The sequence below is a fragment of the Microcaecilia unicolor genome, chromosome 9 (genome assembly GCF_901765095.1).
Source record: "Microcaecilia unicolor chromosome 9, aMicUni1.1, whole genome shotgun sequence".
Classification (NCBI taxonomy): Eukaryota; Metazoa; Chordata; class Amphibia; order Gymnophiona; family Siphonopidae; genus Microcaecilia; species Microcaecilia unicolor.
This window is the reverse complement of record NC_044039.1, coordinates 48,961,497-48,978,822: the sequence shown is the minus strand read 5'-3', so window position 1 is coordinate 48,978,822 and position 17,326 is coordinate 48,961,497. Positions and strand designations below refer to the sequence as shown.

Below are 17,326 nucleotides of genomic sequence, written 5' to 3'. Positions count from 1 at the left end.
TTCGCATTGTGGGCAGGAAGCTGCTGGCGCATGTGCAGTGAGTCGGCCCGCGCGACAGAACGTTCGGGAAGATTCCTAAGCTTTTGAAAGTTTTTTTCTGGTCTCCTGGGCCATCGCGGACGAAGACCCACACGTAAAAATAGTGAGCCTGCTTGTCCTCGGAGAACCCACAAATTCTGCACTGCTCTGGTAAGAATGCTAAGGATTTTGTCTTATCTAAAGTCAACAGATCAGGTCAATTTCACAGTTATAAATGAAGAAAAAGGACAATCAAAATCATTTACAGCTTATTTTGTATTCTTTGTATTATATAACTTAGTGATCATAACTGACCCAGGATAATCTACAACTGCCTTAAGTGACAAATCCATTTTCTCCAATGACACCAGTAGTCCAGTATCCTTTGAGAATAATTTTTGTCATTACATTCAGGTCAATAAGTAGTGTGCATCACCATCCATCTTTCCTTCCCGTCAACATATCTCCTCTCTTCCCTGCCCTCCAATCCATCTATGTCCAGCATTTCTCCTCTCTCCCCTTCATCCATGTGCATCTCCTTCCTGTCTTCCCTCTCCTTTATCCATGTCCAGCATTTCTCCTGCCCTTCCCTCCATCCATGTCCAGCAACTCTGCTCTCTCCTGCCCTCCCTTCCAATCCATGTCCAGCGATTCTTCTCTGCCCTCCCCTCCCAACCATGTCTAGCGATTCTCCTTTGCCCCTATCTTCCCCTCCCAACCATGTCCAGCGATTCTTCTCTGCTCTCCCCTCCATGTCCTGTGATTCTCCTTTGCCCCTATCCTCCCCTCCCAACCATGTCCAGCAATTTTCCTCTGCTCTCCCCTCCATGTCCTGTGATTCTCCTTTGCCCCCTATTCTCCCCTCCATGTCCAGCAATTCTCCTTTGCCCCCTATCCTCCATGTCCAGCGATTCTTCTCTGCCCTCCCCTCCATGTCCTCTGATTCTTCTTTGCCCCCTATCCTCCCCTCCATGTCCTCTGATTCTCCTTTGCCCCCTATCCTCCCTTCCATGTGCAGTAACTTGCCCCAGCCTCCACCTGCCCCCCTTTTCAGCCCCCATTGTTCCAGTACCAACCCCAGCCCCACCTGCCCGCCCTTAGCTCCCCGACAGCCCTGCTTTCTGATCCTGTGAAATAATGAAGAAGCTGGAGCTTCTCAAAATCTGGAGGCCTTTTGGAATTGACCACCTTGTTAATCTGATGTATAGGGGGGGGGGGGGGGGGGTCTACTAGCAGCACATCTGAATGTTAAGCATTCTGTGCATAAGCACTGTCACAACTTCTTAAAACCACTGGGAGTTTTAAAATGACATATCCAGAAAAGTAGCCAAGGCAAAAATCAAATGGCTTGATTGTGAAAAATACACCCTGAGCGGGGAAACTCAAAGACCTAAGGGAGCCAGTTGAGCCATGGAAATCAAAGAAAACTCAAAGAACCAAAATCTGACTATAGAAAAATAGAAGGGAGAAGGAAAGGATTCCGGCTCCATGCAACACACACAGCTGTTTTTTTCTTGGGGGGGGGGGGAGGAGGGAGGGGAGGACAAAAAAAAGTGTAGTCTGAGATGAGATACTGACACAGTGTCCTTATTCCTCCATGGAAAAACTAAGACTGACCCAGTCCCACTTGAAAACGTGGGCAGGAAGACATGCACATGTGCAATGAGGGAAATCGTGCCAAACGAATCTCATTGAATTATTTGACTGGGTGACCGGAGAATTAAATCAAGGTCGCGATATGGACGTAATCTACTTAATTTCAGCAAAGCTTTTGACACGGTTCCCCACAGGAGGCTCTTGAATAAACAGGCTGAAGATAGGACCCGAAGTGGTGAACTGGATTAGGAACTGGTTGACGGGCAGACGCCAGAGGGTGGTGGTAAATGGAGTTCGCTCGGAGGGGGGAAAGGTGAGTAGTGGACTGCCTCAGGGATCGGTGCTGGGGCCGATTCTATTCAATATATTTGTGATTGACATTGCCGAAGGGTTACAAGGTAAAGTTTGCCTTTTTGCGGATGACACCAAGATTTGCAACAGAGTGGACACCCCGGAGGGAGAGGGAAACATGAAAAAAGATCTGTGAAAGCTAGAAGAATGGTCTAACGTTTGGCAATTAAAATTCAATGAGAAGAAATGCAAAGTGATGCACTTATTTATTTATTTGTTGCATTTGTATCCCACCTCTTTGCAGACTCAAAGTGGCTTACAATACATCATGAGTAGTGGAAGAATGTTAGTAATAAACATTTAGTATTGCATGTTCTTGGTCAGCATGATAAAATCGAAGTCGTAGTATACAAGCAGATTTTAGGAGACAGTTCTAAGATTAAATAAGCGAGTTGTGCATATTCACTTGGCTTGATCTTTTTGGTATGCTCTTTCAAAGAGATGGGTCTTCAGTAGTGCGCGGAAGTTTGTTATTTCGTGTATCAATTTCAATTTGCACGGCAGTGCATTCCATAACTGTGTGCTCAAGTAGGTGAAGTTTGACGCATGCATTAATTTGTATTTCATTCCCTTGCAACTGGGGAAGTGCAGATCGAGGAATTTGCGGGATGATCTTTTGGCATTCCTAGGTGGTAGGTCTATTAGATCCGACATGTAAGCTGGTGCGTCTCCATGGATAATTTTGTGAACGTGATGCGTTCCTTTAGTGGGAGCCAGTGTAATGTTTCTCGTAAGGGCTTTGCACTTTCAAATTTTGGTTTGCCAAACATGAGTCTAGCTGCAGTGTTCTGGGCTGTCTGGAGTTTCTTGATTATTTGTTCCTTGCAACCGGCATATAGTGCGTTGCAGTAGTCTAGATGGCTGAGCACTAATGATTGCACCAAGTTTCGGAATACACTCCTTGGGAAGAAAGGTCTTATTCTTTTTAATTTCCACATTGAGTGAAACATCTTCTTGGTTGTGTTTCTCGCGTGGTTTTCTAGTGTTAGGTGTCGATCAATGGTGACTCCAAGAATTTTTAGGGTTTTTGAAATAGGAAGGTTTAGAGTTGGTGTGTTGATGGTGGTGTATTCTTTCTTGTTGTGTTGGGAGGTTAGTATTAGGCATTGGGTCTTTTCTGCATCGAGCTTCAGCCAAAATGCGTCCGCCCATGAATGCATGATATTGAGACTTTGGTTGATGTTATTGGAGATTTCTTTTAGGTCTTGTTTGAATGGGATGTAGATTGTTACATCATCCGCATAAATGTATGGATTGAGGTTTTGATTTGCAAGTAGTTTTGCCAAGGGTATCATCATTAGGTTGAATAGAGTCGGCGAGAGGGGGGATCCTTGTGGTACTCCACATTCTGGTACCCATGCAGCTGAAATAGTCGAGTTAGATGTTACTTGGTATGACCTTGCGGTTAGGAATCCTTTGAACCATTCGAGGACGTTGCCTCCAATTCCGAAGTAATCAAGGATGTGTAGTAAGATTCCGTGGTCAACCATGTCGAAAGCGCTTGACATGTCAAACTGTAGTAGTAGTATGTTTTTACCAGATGCAATCGTTTGTTTGAATTTAGTCATGAGGGTTACTAATACTGTTTCGGTACTATGGTTAGACCGAAACCCTGATTGGGACTCGTGAAGTATAGAAAATTTATCTAGATAGTTTGTAAGTTGCTTAGTCACCAACCCTTCGGTTAATTTGGTTATTAAGGGAATAGATGCTACCGGTCTGTAGTTAGTTAGTTCACTAGCGCTCTTCTTTGTGTCTTTGGGTATGGGGGTATGATGTTTCCTTTTTCCTTCGGGAAGAGTCCATTTTGTAACATGTAATTTAGGTGATTCGTTATGTCGTTTATGAATTGTTGAGGGGCAGACGTCATCAGGTTGTTTGGGCATAGGTCTAGTTTGCAGTGAGATTTGGCAAATCTTTTGAGCGTTTGGGAGATAGTGTTCTCCGTTAGTATCTCGAAGTTGGTCCATGTTCTGTCCGCTGGGTGAATGCCAGGTGCTGGGTCTAGGCAATTGAGGAGTTCAACATAGTCGGTGGTGCTGACAGGTATTTTAAGTCATAGTTGTACTATTTTTTCGTTGAAATATCTCGCGAGATTGTCTGCTCCCGGCGTGTCTTTGCTTGTGGTTGTGACTGGTGTGGTGTCTATTAGTTTGTTCATGAGTTGGAAAAGTTTGTGTGTGTCCTTGTAGTTTGGTCCAATTATGGTTTTGTAGTGTAGTCTTTTGGTGTATTTGTATGTTCTTTGAAGTTGTTTCCAGGCATTTAGTGTGGTGTCGTCTTTCTTTTTAGTCCAAGCTCGTTCTAACCTTCTGACTTGCGTTTTAAGTTTTTTCAACTCTTCATTGAACCATGGTGTTGAATTCTTTCTATGTGAAGATCTCGTATGGGTTGGAGCAATGTTGTCTAGTATAGATCTACATCTGTTGTCCCATTCTGAGAGGAATTGGATTGTTTCTGTATTTATTGTCCATTCATTATGGTAAATCTGTTGCCAAAATTCTATCGGGTCTATTTTTCCTCTCGTGGTATAAGTTTTCCGTTCTTGTTTAATCGGTGGTCCTTTTGTTTGCCATTGGAGGGAGATGTTTGCTTTGTAGTGGTCCAACCATGGTGCGGGTGTCCACTTTGTGTCTGTTAATGTAAGGTTTGCATCATGGTCAAAGTTGTGTGCGATGATGTCTAGAGTGTGTCCTTGTCTGTGGGTAGGTTGTGTGTGTGTCCTATGGGAGGTCCCATAATTGTAGGAACTCTACGCATTCTTGGGTGCTGGTTGAGTTGAGATCTTCAAGATGTAGGTTGATATCTCCTATTAAGATGAGATTTGAGCTGGAGACACAAGTGTTCGAGATAAAGTCCATGAGGTATTTTTTGGATTCATGCCAGTTAGCTGGTGGGGTCTGTAGAGCAAGACTGCGGTAAGTTGTTGTTGCAGGTTTGCGTGGTTTATTCTTACCGAAGCAATTTCAAGTTGTGGTAGAATCGATTCGGTTATTGTTGCGATGGTAAACTCAGATTTGTATATAATTGCTATTCCTCCTCCTCCTCTTTTTCCATTTCTTGTCCAGTGAGTGATTTTGTAACCAGGTGGACATAGTTCTAAAATTATAGGGTCTTTGAGGTCATGAATCCATGTTTCAGTGATGAATAGGAGGTCTAGGTTGTCTGTGGTGATCCAGTCCATTATGTTCTCTGTTTTCTTTACCACTGATCTGGCGTTTGTGTATACCATTTAAATTTGTCTGTATGGTTTTGTCTGGGAATTGGTTGTGTTGATTCTTATTTGTCTGGTTTCTTGGCATTTGTTTTTGTTGTGTCCTTGCTTCTCTTTCTGTTGGTTGTTTTCGTGTGTTTTTGTTTTTAGTTTTAATTGGTCGTTATTCTTTTGGTTTGTTGCACTGTGATTGGGTTGTCTATGATTTTTGTAAGTTGTGGGGAGGTTGTTGTTTATATTGGGAGTGGTCCATATGTGGTGAATTAAGGGAAGGAAGTAAATTACCATGAGTAGTTTGTGTTCATGTTAGCTGTATTTAGTGATGTTTGGTAAGTCTGGTGAGTATTGTTTGGTGATGGTTAGTGTGAGCATCAATCAGCATTCGACATATGTAAGCATTCATCATGTGTGAGTATATATAAGCAATTCTTGAACCTATTGATATAGCATCAGCAGTTTCAACATTAAGAATGGAGAAGCATAAGCATAGTGAACTTTAGCGTATATGAACATCGAGCATGATAAGCAATTAAACATGTAGCCTTAGCAATGGTGTGGACATTAGCGGTGTCAACATTTAGCATTCTTAGGCATTAAGCATGGTATACATTTGTGTGTATAAGCTTTAAGCATGCATAACATTGGGCATAGCTGAGACTTAAGTATAATGATGATTGATATTAATGATCAATAAGCGTGCAGGCACATTAAAGCAGTGTCAATAATAAGTAAATCTAAGCATTTAGCTTGGATGGACATTAGCATGAATGAGCAGTATTCATAGTGAGTAGTAAGCAAAAGTGTGTTTTCCTTCTCCGTGCCTTACAGAGATAGATTAGACAAATTATAAAGCCTGCAAAGCAGTACTACCAACCTGTAAAGCAAATTGACGGGATTAGGTAAAGTATTTGAGCATTTAAGGCAATTAAGTCAGCTTTCAGCATGTAGCCTGCAGCAAGGCAAAGAAGTCGGTTGTGCAGCAGTTTAGTCATGCAGCAGCAGTTCAGGAGCAGTGGTTTCTCGGGAAGTCCCCAGTCTGTAGTTCTTTGTTTCTGGCACGCGTTGTGAATGATTTTCTCTGATGCTCAGTCCGGATTCATTCAGGTCGGTGTGCTGACGAATCGCCTCTCTCTCTGGCTAACCTCTGGTCGGGTGGTGCAGGGGTTTCGGGTGATGTGCTGGCGGTATGGGCCTTACTGGGCTGACTCCTGATTTGGTGGCGTGACGTGCCGGTCGGTGTGCTGGCGGCTAGGCTGCTCTGGGTAAACTTCTCGGACGGTCAGAGTTCTCCACGGGGAGCTATTTCGGTGTGCAGTTAAAGCTCTATGCGGTCCAGTCTCGCTGGACTACTTAGGGAGTAGAAATCCAAGGGAGACGTATTTGTTAGGCGGGGAGAGTCTGATAGGTATGGACGTAGAGAGGGATCTTGGGATGATAGTATATGAGGAACTGAATGCAACGAAACAGTGTGACAAGGCGGTGGCCGTAGCTAGCAGATTGCTAGGCTGTATAGAGAGGTGTGACCAGCAGAAGAAAAGAGGTTTTAATACCCCTGTATAAGACATTGGTGAGGCCCCACCTGGAGTATTCTGTTCAGTTTTGAAGGCCGTATCTTGCAAAGGATGTTAAAAAAATGGAAGTGGTGCAAAGAAAAGCTACGAGAATGGTATGGGATTTGCATTACAAGACGTATGAGGAGAGACTTGTTGACCTGAACATGTATACCCTGGAGGAAAGGAGAAACAGGGGTGATATGATACAGACGTTCAAATATTTGAAAGGTATTAATCCGCAAACGAACCTTTTCCGGAGATGGGAAGGTGGTAGAACTAGAGGACACGAAATGAGATTGAAGGGGGGCAAACTCAAGAAAAATGTCAGGAAGTATTTTTTCACGGAGAGAGTGGTGGATGCTTGGAATGCCCTCCAGCGGGAGGTGGTGGAGATGAAAACGGTAACGGAATTCAAACATACGTGGGATAAACATAAAGGAATCCTGCTCAGAAGGAAGGGATCCCCAGAAGCTTAGCCAAGATTGGGAGGCAGAGCCGGTGGTGGGAGGCGGGACTGGTGGTTGGGAGGCGGGGCTGGTGCTGGGCAGACTTATACGGTCTGTGCCCTGACAATGGCAGATACAAATCAAGGTAAGGTATACACAAAAAGTAGCACATGTGAAATTATCTTGTTGGGCAGACTGGATGGACCATGCAGTTCTGTTTCTGCCATCATCATCTACTATGTTTCCTCTCATAAGTACATATATATAAATATTGCCATAATGGGAAAGACCAGAAGTCCATCAAGCCCAGCATCCTGTTTCCAACAGTGGCCAATCCAGGTCACAAATACCTGGCAAGATCCCCCCAAAAAGTACAAAAAACATTCTATACTGCTTATCACAGAAATAGTGGATTTTCCCCAAGTCCATTTAATAATGGTCTATGGACTTTTCCTTTAGGAAGCTGTCCAAACCTTTTTTAAACTCCGCTAAACTAACCACATTTACAACATTCTCTGGCAACAAATTCCAGAGTTTAATTACACGTTGAGTGAAGAAAAAATTTCTCCAATTCGTTTTAAATTTACTACATTGTAGCTTCATCGCATGCCCCCTAGTCCTAGTATTTCTGGAAAGCGTAAACAAATGCTTCACATCTACGCATTCAGTTTATAGACCTCTATCGTATCTCCCCTCAGCCGCCTTTTCGCCAAGGTGAAGAGCCCTAGCTGCTTTAGCCTTTCCTCATAGGGAAGTCGTCCCATCCCCTTTATCATTTTTGTCACCCTTCTCTGCACCTTTTCTAATTCCACTATATCTTTTTTTGAGATGCGGTGACCAGAATTGAACACAGTATTCAAGGTGCGGTTGCACAATGGAGCGATACAAAGGCATTATAACATCCTCATTTTTGTTTTCCATGCTTTTCCTAATACCTAACATTCTATTTGCTTTCTTAGCTGCAGCAGCACACTGAGCAGAAGGTTTCAACATATCAACGATGACACCTAGATCCCTTTCTTGGTCTACGACTCCTAACGTGGAACCTTGCATGACGTAGCTATAATTCGGTTTCCTCTTTCCCACATGCATCACTTTGCACTTGGCTCACATTAAACATCTGCCATTTAGCCGCCCAGTCTCCCAGGGTCCTCTTGTAATTTTTCACAATCCTCCCGCGATTTAACGATTTTGAATAACTTTGTGTCATCAGCAAATGTAATTACCTCACTAGTTACTCCCACCTCTAGGTCATTTATAAATATGTTAAAAAGCAGCGGTCCCAGCACAGACCCCTGGGGAACCCCACTAACTACCCTTCTCCACCTGGCTCTGTTGCATGATATCACCCATCAGTGTGGATGTAACAAACAGTAACAATAAAGTCATTGGTACAAAAGTAATAAGCTGGATGAAATTTTTGTGCAGACAGTACACACAGCAGCAGTGATCCAAGGAAAGATGAGACTGCAAAAATTCATTGAAATATAATTTTAATGGAAACTAGACCCAACCTGGCCAAGTTTTGGATAACCTTCATCAGGGGTCACACTGGTTTCCAAATATATTCACTGGTAAATGCATAAGTAGCCAACGTGTACTGCAATTCCATCAGTTCAGATGCTGTCTCATCCTTCCTTGGATCACTGCTGCTGCTTGTACTGTCTGCTTGAATACTGCAGCAGGTTGTGTCCCGTTTTGTTTCTGAGGTTTTTGTATAATTGTCACTGCTCATGCATCTTACCGTGATCAAACCTTCTTTCCAACTGTACACACAATTACCGTATATACTTGACTATAAGTTGAGAAATTTTGACTCAAACATGCTTTTTAAATTTTACTCCCACCCTGCTCCAATACAGTCCAGAATTCTCCATTTAATATCCTCAACAGAATGCTGTTTGCACTCCCTATGTGCTACAATGCTTAATTACAAAGAACAGCATTGGATTTTTCAACTAGACACTCTGGAACCTAAGGGATTGAACTCTGAGCTGGATTGGATGTCTTTAGTTTGAATTGTCCAATCAGGATTCTTGTCATTGATGTTCATTGAATTGAACACTAACATAAAAAGCACAGCAGCCTGGAGGAGTAGCACTAGTGGTTAGTGCAGTGGACTTTGATCCTAGGGAACTGGATTTGATTCCCACTGCAGCTCCTTGTGAATCTGGGCAAGTCACTTAACCCTCCATTGCCCCACGTACAAATAAGTACCTGTATATATACTATGTAAACTGCTTTGAATGTAGTTGCAAAAAAACACAGAAAAGCGGTATATTCAAGTATCATTCCAATCTTATTATAGAAGATGACATGCTAAAATTTGGGAGTACTCTATTTCAGTGAGTTTTTTGTAGATATGTTTACAATATGTTACAATTTTATATTGTTATTTGAAATCTGATAATCTTCTATTTTTAGAGGACCAGCCGTGATGCAGATTGAGGCGAAACATGCATGTCGGCTTTGGTCTGTTTATCTATGAAAGATAAGTGCTTGGTTTGCACCTAAAATTTGCACATTTTACTTATTACAGTGAATGCTTTTGAGAACATACAAGATAACACAGAAATTTGGAATGAGTGATTTCAAAAATTACAAAGAAAATAAGACCATTGAAGAGTGTAGCAGTTTGCAGCATACTGGTGCACGGGCATAGTAGCTTCTTATGGCCTTTCAAGTAATTTAAGTTAAACTATGAGTGAATATGACAAATTATATCCACAATGAGTTTCTAAAAAACTTATATGGTTTGGATTTTTTAAGATTTATTGAATTATTCTAAACAGTAAAATTTTGAGTGCCCTTTTTAAGGGATGAATCAGAACTTGAGTCACAGAAGGGGCAGGACCGATCAGAGTGCGCTCCAGAGCAGGCTGCAGCCAGCCAAGGAGTATTGTTGCTTTGCTGCTGCTCTATGGAGGATATCCAAGCTGCTCGCGGCAATGCCCATTTACGCCAGGTTAGCTTCATACTATAAAAAAGGGCTTTTTCTGGCATGGAGCAGGCTGGAGCTGGAACTACTGCCAATTGCCACTTTGGGCCAGCAGTAGTTCCGGGATAGCATGCCGCTTTATAAAAGACCCCCTGAATTATTTACTTTAGTTCATAAGATATTATGCAGTCAAGTATGATCTTATATGGACCCTTTAATATATGTCCACAAAATCATGTATGGCGTAGTCCCAGGATACATGACAGACCTTATAGACTTACCAATAAGAAACAAAGTCAGATCGTCAAGATCCTACCTAAACCTACACTACCCAAATTGCAAAGGACTGAAATACAAAACAACTTATGCAGTCGGCTTCACCTACATAAGCACAGAACTATGGAATGGGCTCCCAAAAGCTGTGAAAACAATCCACGACCACTTGAACTTCAGGAAATCACTAAAAACCTACCTCTTCAACAAGGCCTACCCCTACGACCCCATGTAACCCTCTTCACCTACCAACACAGCATGACTATGATCGAACAGGACATCACGCAATCTTCATCCATTCCGACTCTCCACTTATACCTCATACGATCACTATACAACTTGTATTTGTTATCAACTGACTGGGCAAACACCTTTGACGGTACTATGTAAGCCACACTGAGCCTGCATATAGGTGGGGAAATGTGGGGTACAAATGCAAGAAATAAATACACAGCAAGGGTGGTGGGAATTGAGATGCTGAACCTGCTGGCAGAGGGAGCAAGTTTGGACCCCAAAGTGGAAGGGAAAGAGGTGTTGGCCCAGGTGAGGGAATGAGGGCTAGAGGGGAGCCTCAACTATACATGGCTCACAGCATTTTTGTCTATATTTAGTTCTAAAACTGCCCTCAACTTGTAGTCAATTATATACACAGTAATCTGCGTAATACAGTATCCTGTAAAAACAAACTACAAGGGTATCAGATATATAACTTTCTTAAGCTGCAACCATTACTCAGTTGTAACTGGGTCATAACAGCACAGATAAGTAAACCTCTTTAAAAAGCTGAAACATTGAGAGTCTATGTTTGGCATTAGTGTGAGTGAAGCTCCACTGCTCATCCCATGACATTCTACCTCCATCACCTCAGACATGCTCAGCATTAATAGTACAACCCACCACAGCAAAATAACTTAAAAAGTATGATGTCACACGATTTTTATTAAAAAAAACAAAAAAAAAACCATAACATAGCTGCCTTGAACCAAACCCCATAGCAAGGGCCACATTCACATTTTCAAACTAGAGCATAATTTTACAAAGCTGGAGATAAAAAGTTTGGAACTGTGGAGAGGAGACTATCCAATGTAAAAAAGTTTGACGTAGTAACTTCTAATTACTGCTTTGGCTGGCAAAAATACAAGCATGGGAAGAGCTAGGAGTAAATTTCATACTCAAGAGCACCCACTGTTAGAATAGTTCATACATGACCACACCTCAAATTGTCTATAAAAATCTTCCAACAGCTCTAGATATTCGGGCTTGTTTAGCTGAAAACACACAAAAAGTCCAAATGAGGAATGAATCCAAACTGACTGGAAGATATCCAAACTAAAAATATGAACATGGAACCCAAACTACAGCTGCAGAGGGCAAGAATGAATAAATAAGACCCCTTATGATTGTTCCAAATCTCTGCCACCACCAAGTTCACACTTACATATACAAACATTTTATTTTTTACAGGCATGTAGCCCAGACCACTACTCTCTAATAAAAAAATAAAGGTCTAATTTGGTGGAAATTCCTCCATTATGAAATGAATTTGCCATTATGCTTCTGCATTCAGATCAGATCTATTTTTAGCTTCATTTTCCAATGCTGCTTCAGTCTCTTCTTTCATTTCTACATCCTCTTTTTGGATTCCAATGTCTTGAACTTTTCCAGCTTCCACCTACAGGACAGAAATCGAAAAACTTACTTATTGACTCTGGTTTTGCCGCCAAGTATCAGCAAGACCCTTATTGGGGCCATCATCATCCCTATGTTATCCACCACCCTTAAGATTAATCGGTCAGTTTCCTACAGGATGTGAGTAGCTAGGGATAATTTGCTTTAGGATTCTCTTCCCCTAATTTTAATGATTTCTAACTTACCTTTGCATCTTTCTCAGCAAGTCTCTGGAACATATTTGCATACATCTTTTTTTCCTTTTCATGCTGCTCTTTGATCTTTTGTTGACAGGCTGCTAACTGCACCTTCGCTGCTTTGTTGCTGGGGTATAGTTGTAGTACCTTCTGGAAGTCTGTTCGAGCCAGCTCAAAGTCATTCACACTCAAATAGGCCTCTCCACGCCTAAATAAACCCTTCTCATTATTGCCATCTATCTCCAGTGCCTAACAGACATGGGGAGAGAAATACACAGAAGGGAAACAGTTTTAAATTCAAGGCCACAACCAGATAACCACATATCATGCACACTGTGGAACTGTATTTAGTAGAAGTAGTCATAGCAAAATAGATGTTCTAATGGTGCCAGTGCTGGCTTTATGTACTACAGCAGTGTTTCCCAACCAGTGTGCCTTCAGACATGATCAGGCACTCCAAGAGTGGGGGGGGGGGGGGGGGGGGGGGGGGGGGGGGGGGGGGGGAGTCACCATTATCTGATTCTCAGGTCCAGACCACCACTTTGCTCTGATTTCAGATCTTGCAGCAACAGGACAGTATTCAAGCATACACCTCACAAAATACCATCACCTTTCCATCTGAATCTCCTGTCTCCTTTTGGCCTCTATTTTATTTCCAACATTTTACCTTGTCCTCATGTCTGCACAGGATGCTTCACTAAAGGGGTCTTTTACTAAAGTTTAGCTCAAGTTATCTGCAGCAGAGCCCACAGGAATAAAATGGCCCTACTGCAGATTACTCAATCTTAGCTTTAGTAAAAGAACCCCTAAGCTTGGTGTTCCACACAATATTTTTGACAATATAAGTATACTTTTGTCTTGGGAGATAAATGGAGAGCAAGGAAATTCAAGCTAGTCCAAACACCCTCAGATAATGTTATAGTACTGCAAAATTTTTAAAAAGTGTTATAACACATCAAGCCTATCTGGGCAAAACAAGGACAATCCCTACTAAATACAATATATCCAAGTCTCTGCTAAACACAATATATCTAAGTCTCCACATACACATTACCAGAGATTTCTAGTCCGCTCACAACAAACAAATAGTTCTGAGCAGATTACAGTATAACTGGGAATTAACGAATACTAACCCCCTATTTACTGACACAGCCCAGCTGTGCTGCTTAGTAACCAGGGGGGGGGGGGGGGGGTTAAATCACGACATAACCCTCAATGACCTAAATGTACTGCCTTAAGAATTTATGAAAAAGTTACCCAAGAAGAAACAGTAATAGCAGTTGGCAAAGCATTCCAAATTTTTGAAGCCAGATATATAAATGAATTTAAAAATATTTTCTTAAAAGGATAATTCTTTAAAAGAGGGCAAAGATAAGCGCAAATCATTCCTGGTATTATAAATCAATGTTAATAATGTAATCAAAGGATACAAGTACATTGGAGCAAAACGTTGAACAAGCTTAAAACAAAATATTATATATATATATATATATATATACAGTGGTGGAAATAAGTATTTGATCCCTTGCTGATTTTGTAAGTTTGCCCACTGACAAAGACATGAGCAGCCCATAATTGAAGGGTAGGTTATTGGTAACAGTGAGAGATAGCACATCACAAATTAAATCCGGAAAATCACATTGTGGAAAGTATATGAATTTATTTGCATTCTGCAGAGGGAAATAAGTATTTAATCCCTCTGGCAAACAAGACCTAATACTTGGTGGCAAAACCCTTGTTGGCAAGCACAGCGGTCAGACGTCTTCTGTAGTTGATGATGAGGTTTGCACACATGTCAGGAGGAATTTTGGTCCACTCCTCTTTGCAGATCATCTCTAAATCATTAAGAGTTCTGGGCTGTCGCTTGGCAACTCGCAGCTTCAGCTCCCTCCATAAGTTTTCAATGGGATTAAGGTCTGGTGACTGGCTAGGCCACTCCATGACCCTAATGTGCTTCTTCCTGAGCCACTCCTTTGTTGCCGTGGCTGTATGTTTTGGGTCATTGTCGTGCTGGAAGACCCAGCCACGACCCATTTTTAAGGCCCTGGCGGAGGGAAGGAGGTTGTCACTCAGAATTGTACGGTACATGGCCCCATCCATTCTCCCATTGATGCGGTGAAGTAGTCCTGTGCCCTTAGCAGAGAAACACCCCCAAAACATAACATTTCCACCTCCATGCTTGACAGTGGGGACGGTGTTCTTTGGGTCATAGGCAGCATTTCTCTTCCTCCAAACACGGCGAGTTGAGTTCATGCCAAAGAGCTCAATTTTTGTCTCATCTGACCACAGCACCTTCTCCCAATCACTCTCGGCATCATCCAGGTGTTCACTGGCAAACTTCAGACGGGCCGTCACATGTGCCTTCCGGAGCAGGGGGACCTTGCGGGCACTGCAGGATTGCAATCAGTTATGTCGTAATGTGTTACCAATGGTTTTCGTGGTGACAGTGGTCCCAGCTGCCTTGAGATCATTGACAAGTTCCCCCCTTGTAGTTGTAGGCTGATTTCTAACCTTCCTCATGATCAAGGATACCCCACGAGGTGAGATTTTGCGTGGAGCCCCAGATCTTTGTCGATTGACAGTCATTTTGTACTTCTTCCATTTTCTTACTATGGCACCAACAGTTGTCTCCTTCTCGCCCAGCGTCTTACTGATGGTTTTGTAGCCCATTCCAGCCTTGTGCAGGTGTATGATCTTGTCCCTGACATCCTTAGACAGCTCCTTGCTCTTGGCCATTATGTAGAGGTTAGAGTCTGACTGATTCACTGAGTCTGTGGACAGGTGTCTTTCATACAGGTGACCATTGCCGACAGCTGTCTGTCATGCAGGTAACGAGTTGATTTGGAGCATCTACCTGGTCTGTAGGGGCCAGATCTCTTACTGGTTGGTGGGGGATCAAATACTTATTTCCCTCTGCAGAATGCAAATAAATTCATATACTTTCCACAATGTGATTTTCCGGATTTAATTTGTGATGTGCTATCTCTCACTGTTACCAATAACCTACCCTTCAATTATGGGCTGCTCATGTCTTTGTCAGTGGGCAAACTTACAAAATCAGCAAGGGATCAAATACTTATTTCCACCACTGTATATATATATATATAATTTCTCCTAGACAAATTCTGAACACATCAAATTGTTCATGAGAGAAACAATTTTACAAGTATTCACTTGGGGCTCTTAAGTCAAATTTTGGTCAGAACCTACAAAGAAATAATGTTAAGTCTAAATCCAATTTGTTTATTCAGATTAAAAATTCATTGAAAGAAACTTGATTATAAGAAATTAAAGAGCATAATGATTTTGTGGATTAGATAAAAAGGCATTCACACTGAATAAAACCTTCCCAAAACACTTTGATGTTAATGAATCTTTTCTGTAGTAGTTGTATACCTATGCACTACAGTATTTTTTTTGTTTTTTTTAGTTGATTTAGAAGTTAATTCTGTACTACAGTAATTACAACCACAACCTGCCTCCCAGAGCTGAGACTGTTGCAGCTTGTGTATCATCAGAACAGTGAAAATCATTAGTACAACGCTATCTTGGTGCCTCTAACAAGCTCATACCTTACGACAGTTCTCCATGGCTGGTAAGTAGTCCTTCAATTTTAAGTGGCACATGGCTTGGTTAAGATGGGCAGCAAGGATCAGAGCTTTAGCCTTGGTTTCATTTTCTTCAGAGAGCCCAGATTCATGTTCCAACCATGACACTATCTTCTTATACTGTATTACAGCCTGTTTAAATTTCCCTTCCTGTATAAAATTTAAACATTGAATATGTTTTTTCCAGTTCTGAAAACAGACTATTACATACTACAATATGCACACAGGAAGGACCAAAACTTCAAGCAGCTTGACAGGGTACAAATTGAAACAAGTTTGCTATGCAACTTCCTAAATCTGTGCAAACGTTTTAACATATGGTCCGAGACAGATCCGAATTATGCCATCAGTGTAGTGTGTCCAAAACATTTACACATCCTTGCAAAATTACTGCTGCGCTACCACAACTCAGATGGTAACCTGATATTGAGAACTTACTTTGAAGAACACAGTTCCTTTATCTTTCACAATAGCTCCTTGTTCCAGTTTCTCCTCTAAGTTCATCTCCCATGATTCCTTTGCCTGTGTAAATAATTTGATAATTCACATGGATAAATCAGGAAACCAATTACCTAATTATTTTTACTGGCATTTCATAGTACAAATCCTAATCCATGAGCCTCTACACTCAAGCAGATCTGTACTTTTATAGGTGCATTCAAGGTAGAGGGTATTACTACTACTCAAAATTACAATCTGGAATAGGCAAGGCATAGCAGAGACTGTGCACATGGCACTCAAGTAAGGCTGCAGTTAACCTTTTTCTATGGCAGCAACCAACCCCAGTAAGCCTTAAAGCACCTCTGTTGGATGACAGATCTGAGCACCATCATGAAAGGTGCACCTGCACTCCCAAGTCTATCTGCATTTTGTAAGAGGAGGGCTGGCCATAACCCTGTGATGTGCTCTATAGATACTGATTATATATATATATATATATATATATATAAACATATATTTTAAGCTTCCTTGTAATATGGAGAAAGGCAGGATATAAAATAAGAAATGCTACTGGTTAATCTAGTGAGATCATTGTAGATGGCAGAAAGAGCAGTTACAACTCAACCATATACAGTAATGATTTATCTGTAACAGACATTATCTGAGGAAAACAGGGTACATCAAACACAAGTTATATTTCATTGTACCAGTCACCAGGTTGTCGCGCAACCTAAAAACGATCCATGAACTAACCAGCTTCTGCAAACTACTGAAGACCCATCTCTTCAACAAGACATATCACAAAGATCAACACATGTGAAATACAAATGCAACAAATAAATAAATCACAGGACTCTATGCAGAGCCCTCTGTCTTGTATAATAGCTATCTATAGAAACTCCATTAGGGAAAAATGATTATCTTCATCTTCAGAGAACACTTGTTTCAGGTAAGCGAGTTGCTTTATGAATGCAGTTTCTTATCTTGCTCTACCTTTTCTACTTCTATATCCGAGACAAGCAT

The 17,326-nt window shown here is 41.6% G+C and overlaps 1 protein-coding gene across 4 annotated transcripts in view; it reads right to left on the bottom strand.

Moving 5' to 3' along the window:
- Positions 1-11,308: 11,308 nt before the first annotated feature.
- The window catches only part of FKBP4 (FKBP prolyl isomerase 4), a 159,853-nt gene continuing 153,835 nt past the window's right edge, over positions 11,309-17,326 (bottom strand). For all 4 annotated transcript variants that reach the window (XM_030214573.1, XM_030214574.1, XM_030214575.1 and 1 more), the window contains 4 exons: positions 16,301-16,384; positions 15,827-16,012; positions 12,264-12,503; positions 11,309-12,061 (listed from right to left, as the gene is read on the bottom strand). In XM_030214573.1, the coding sequence (XP_030070433.1) occupies positions 11,939-12,061; positions 12,264-12,503; positions 15,827-16,012; positions 16,301-16,384 (633 nt within the window). In that variant the 3' untranslated portion in view covers positions 11,309-11,938. The remainder of the gene's footprint in view (positions 12,062-12,263; positions 12,504-15,826; positions 16,013-16,300; positions 16,385-17,326) is intronic.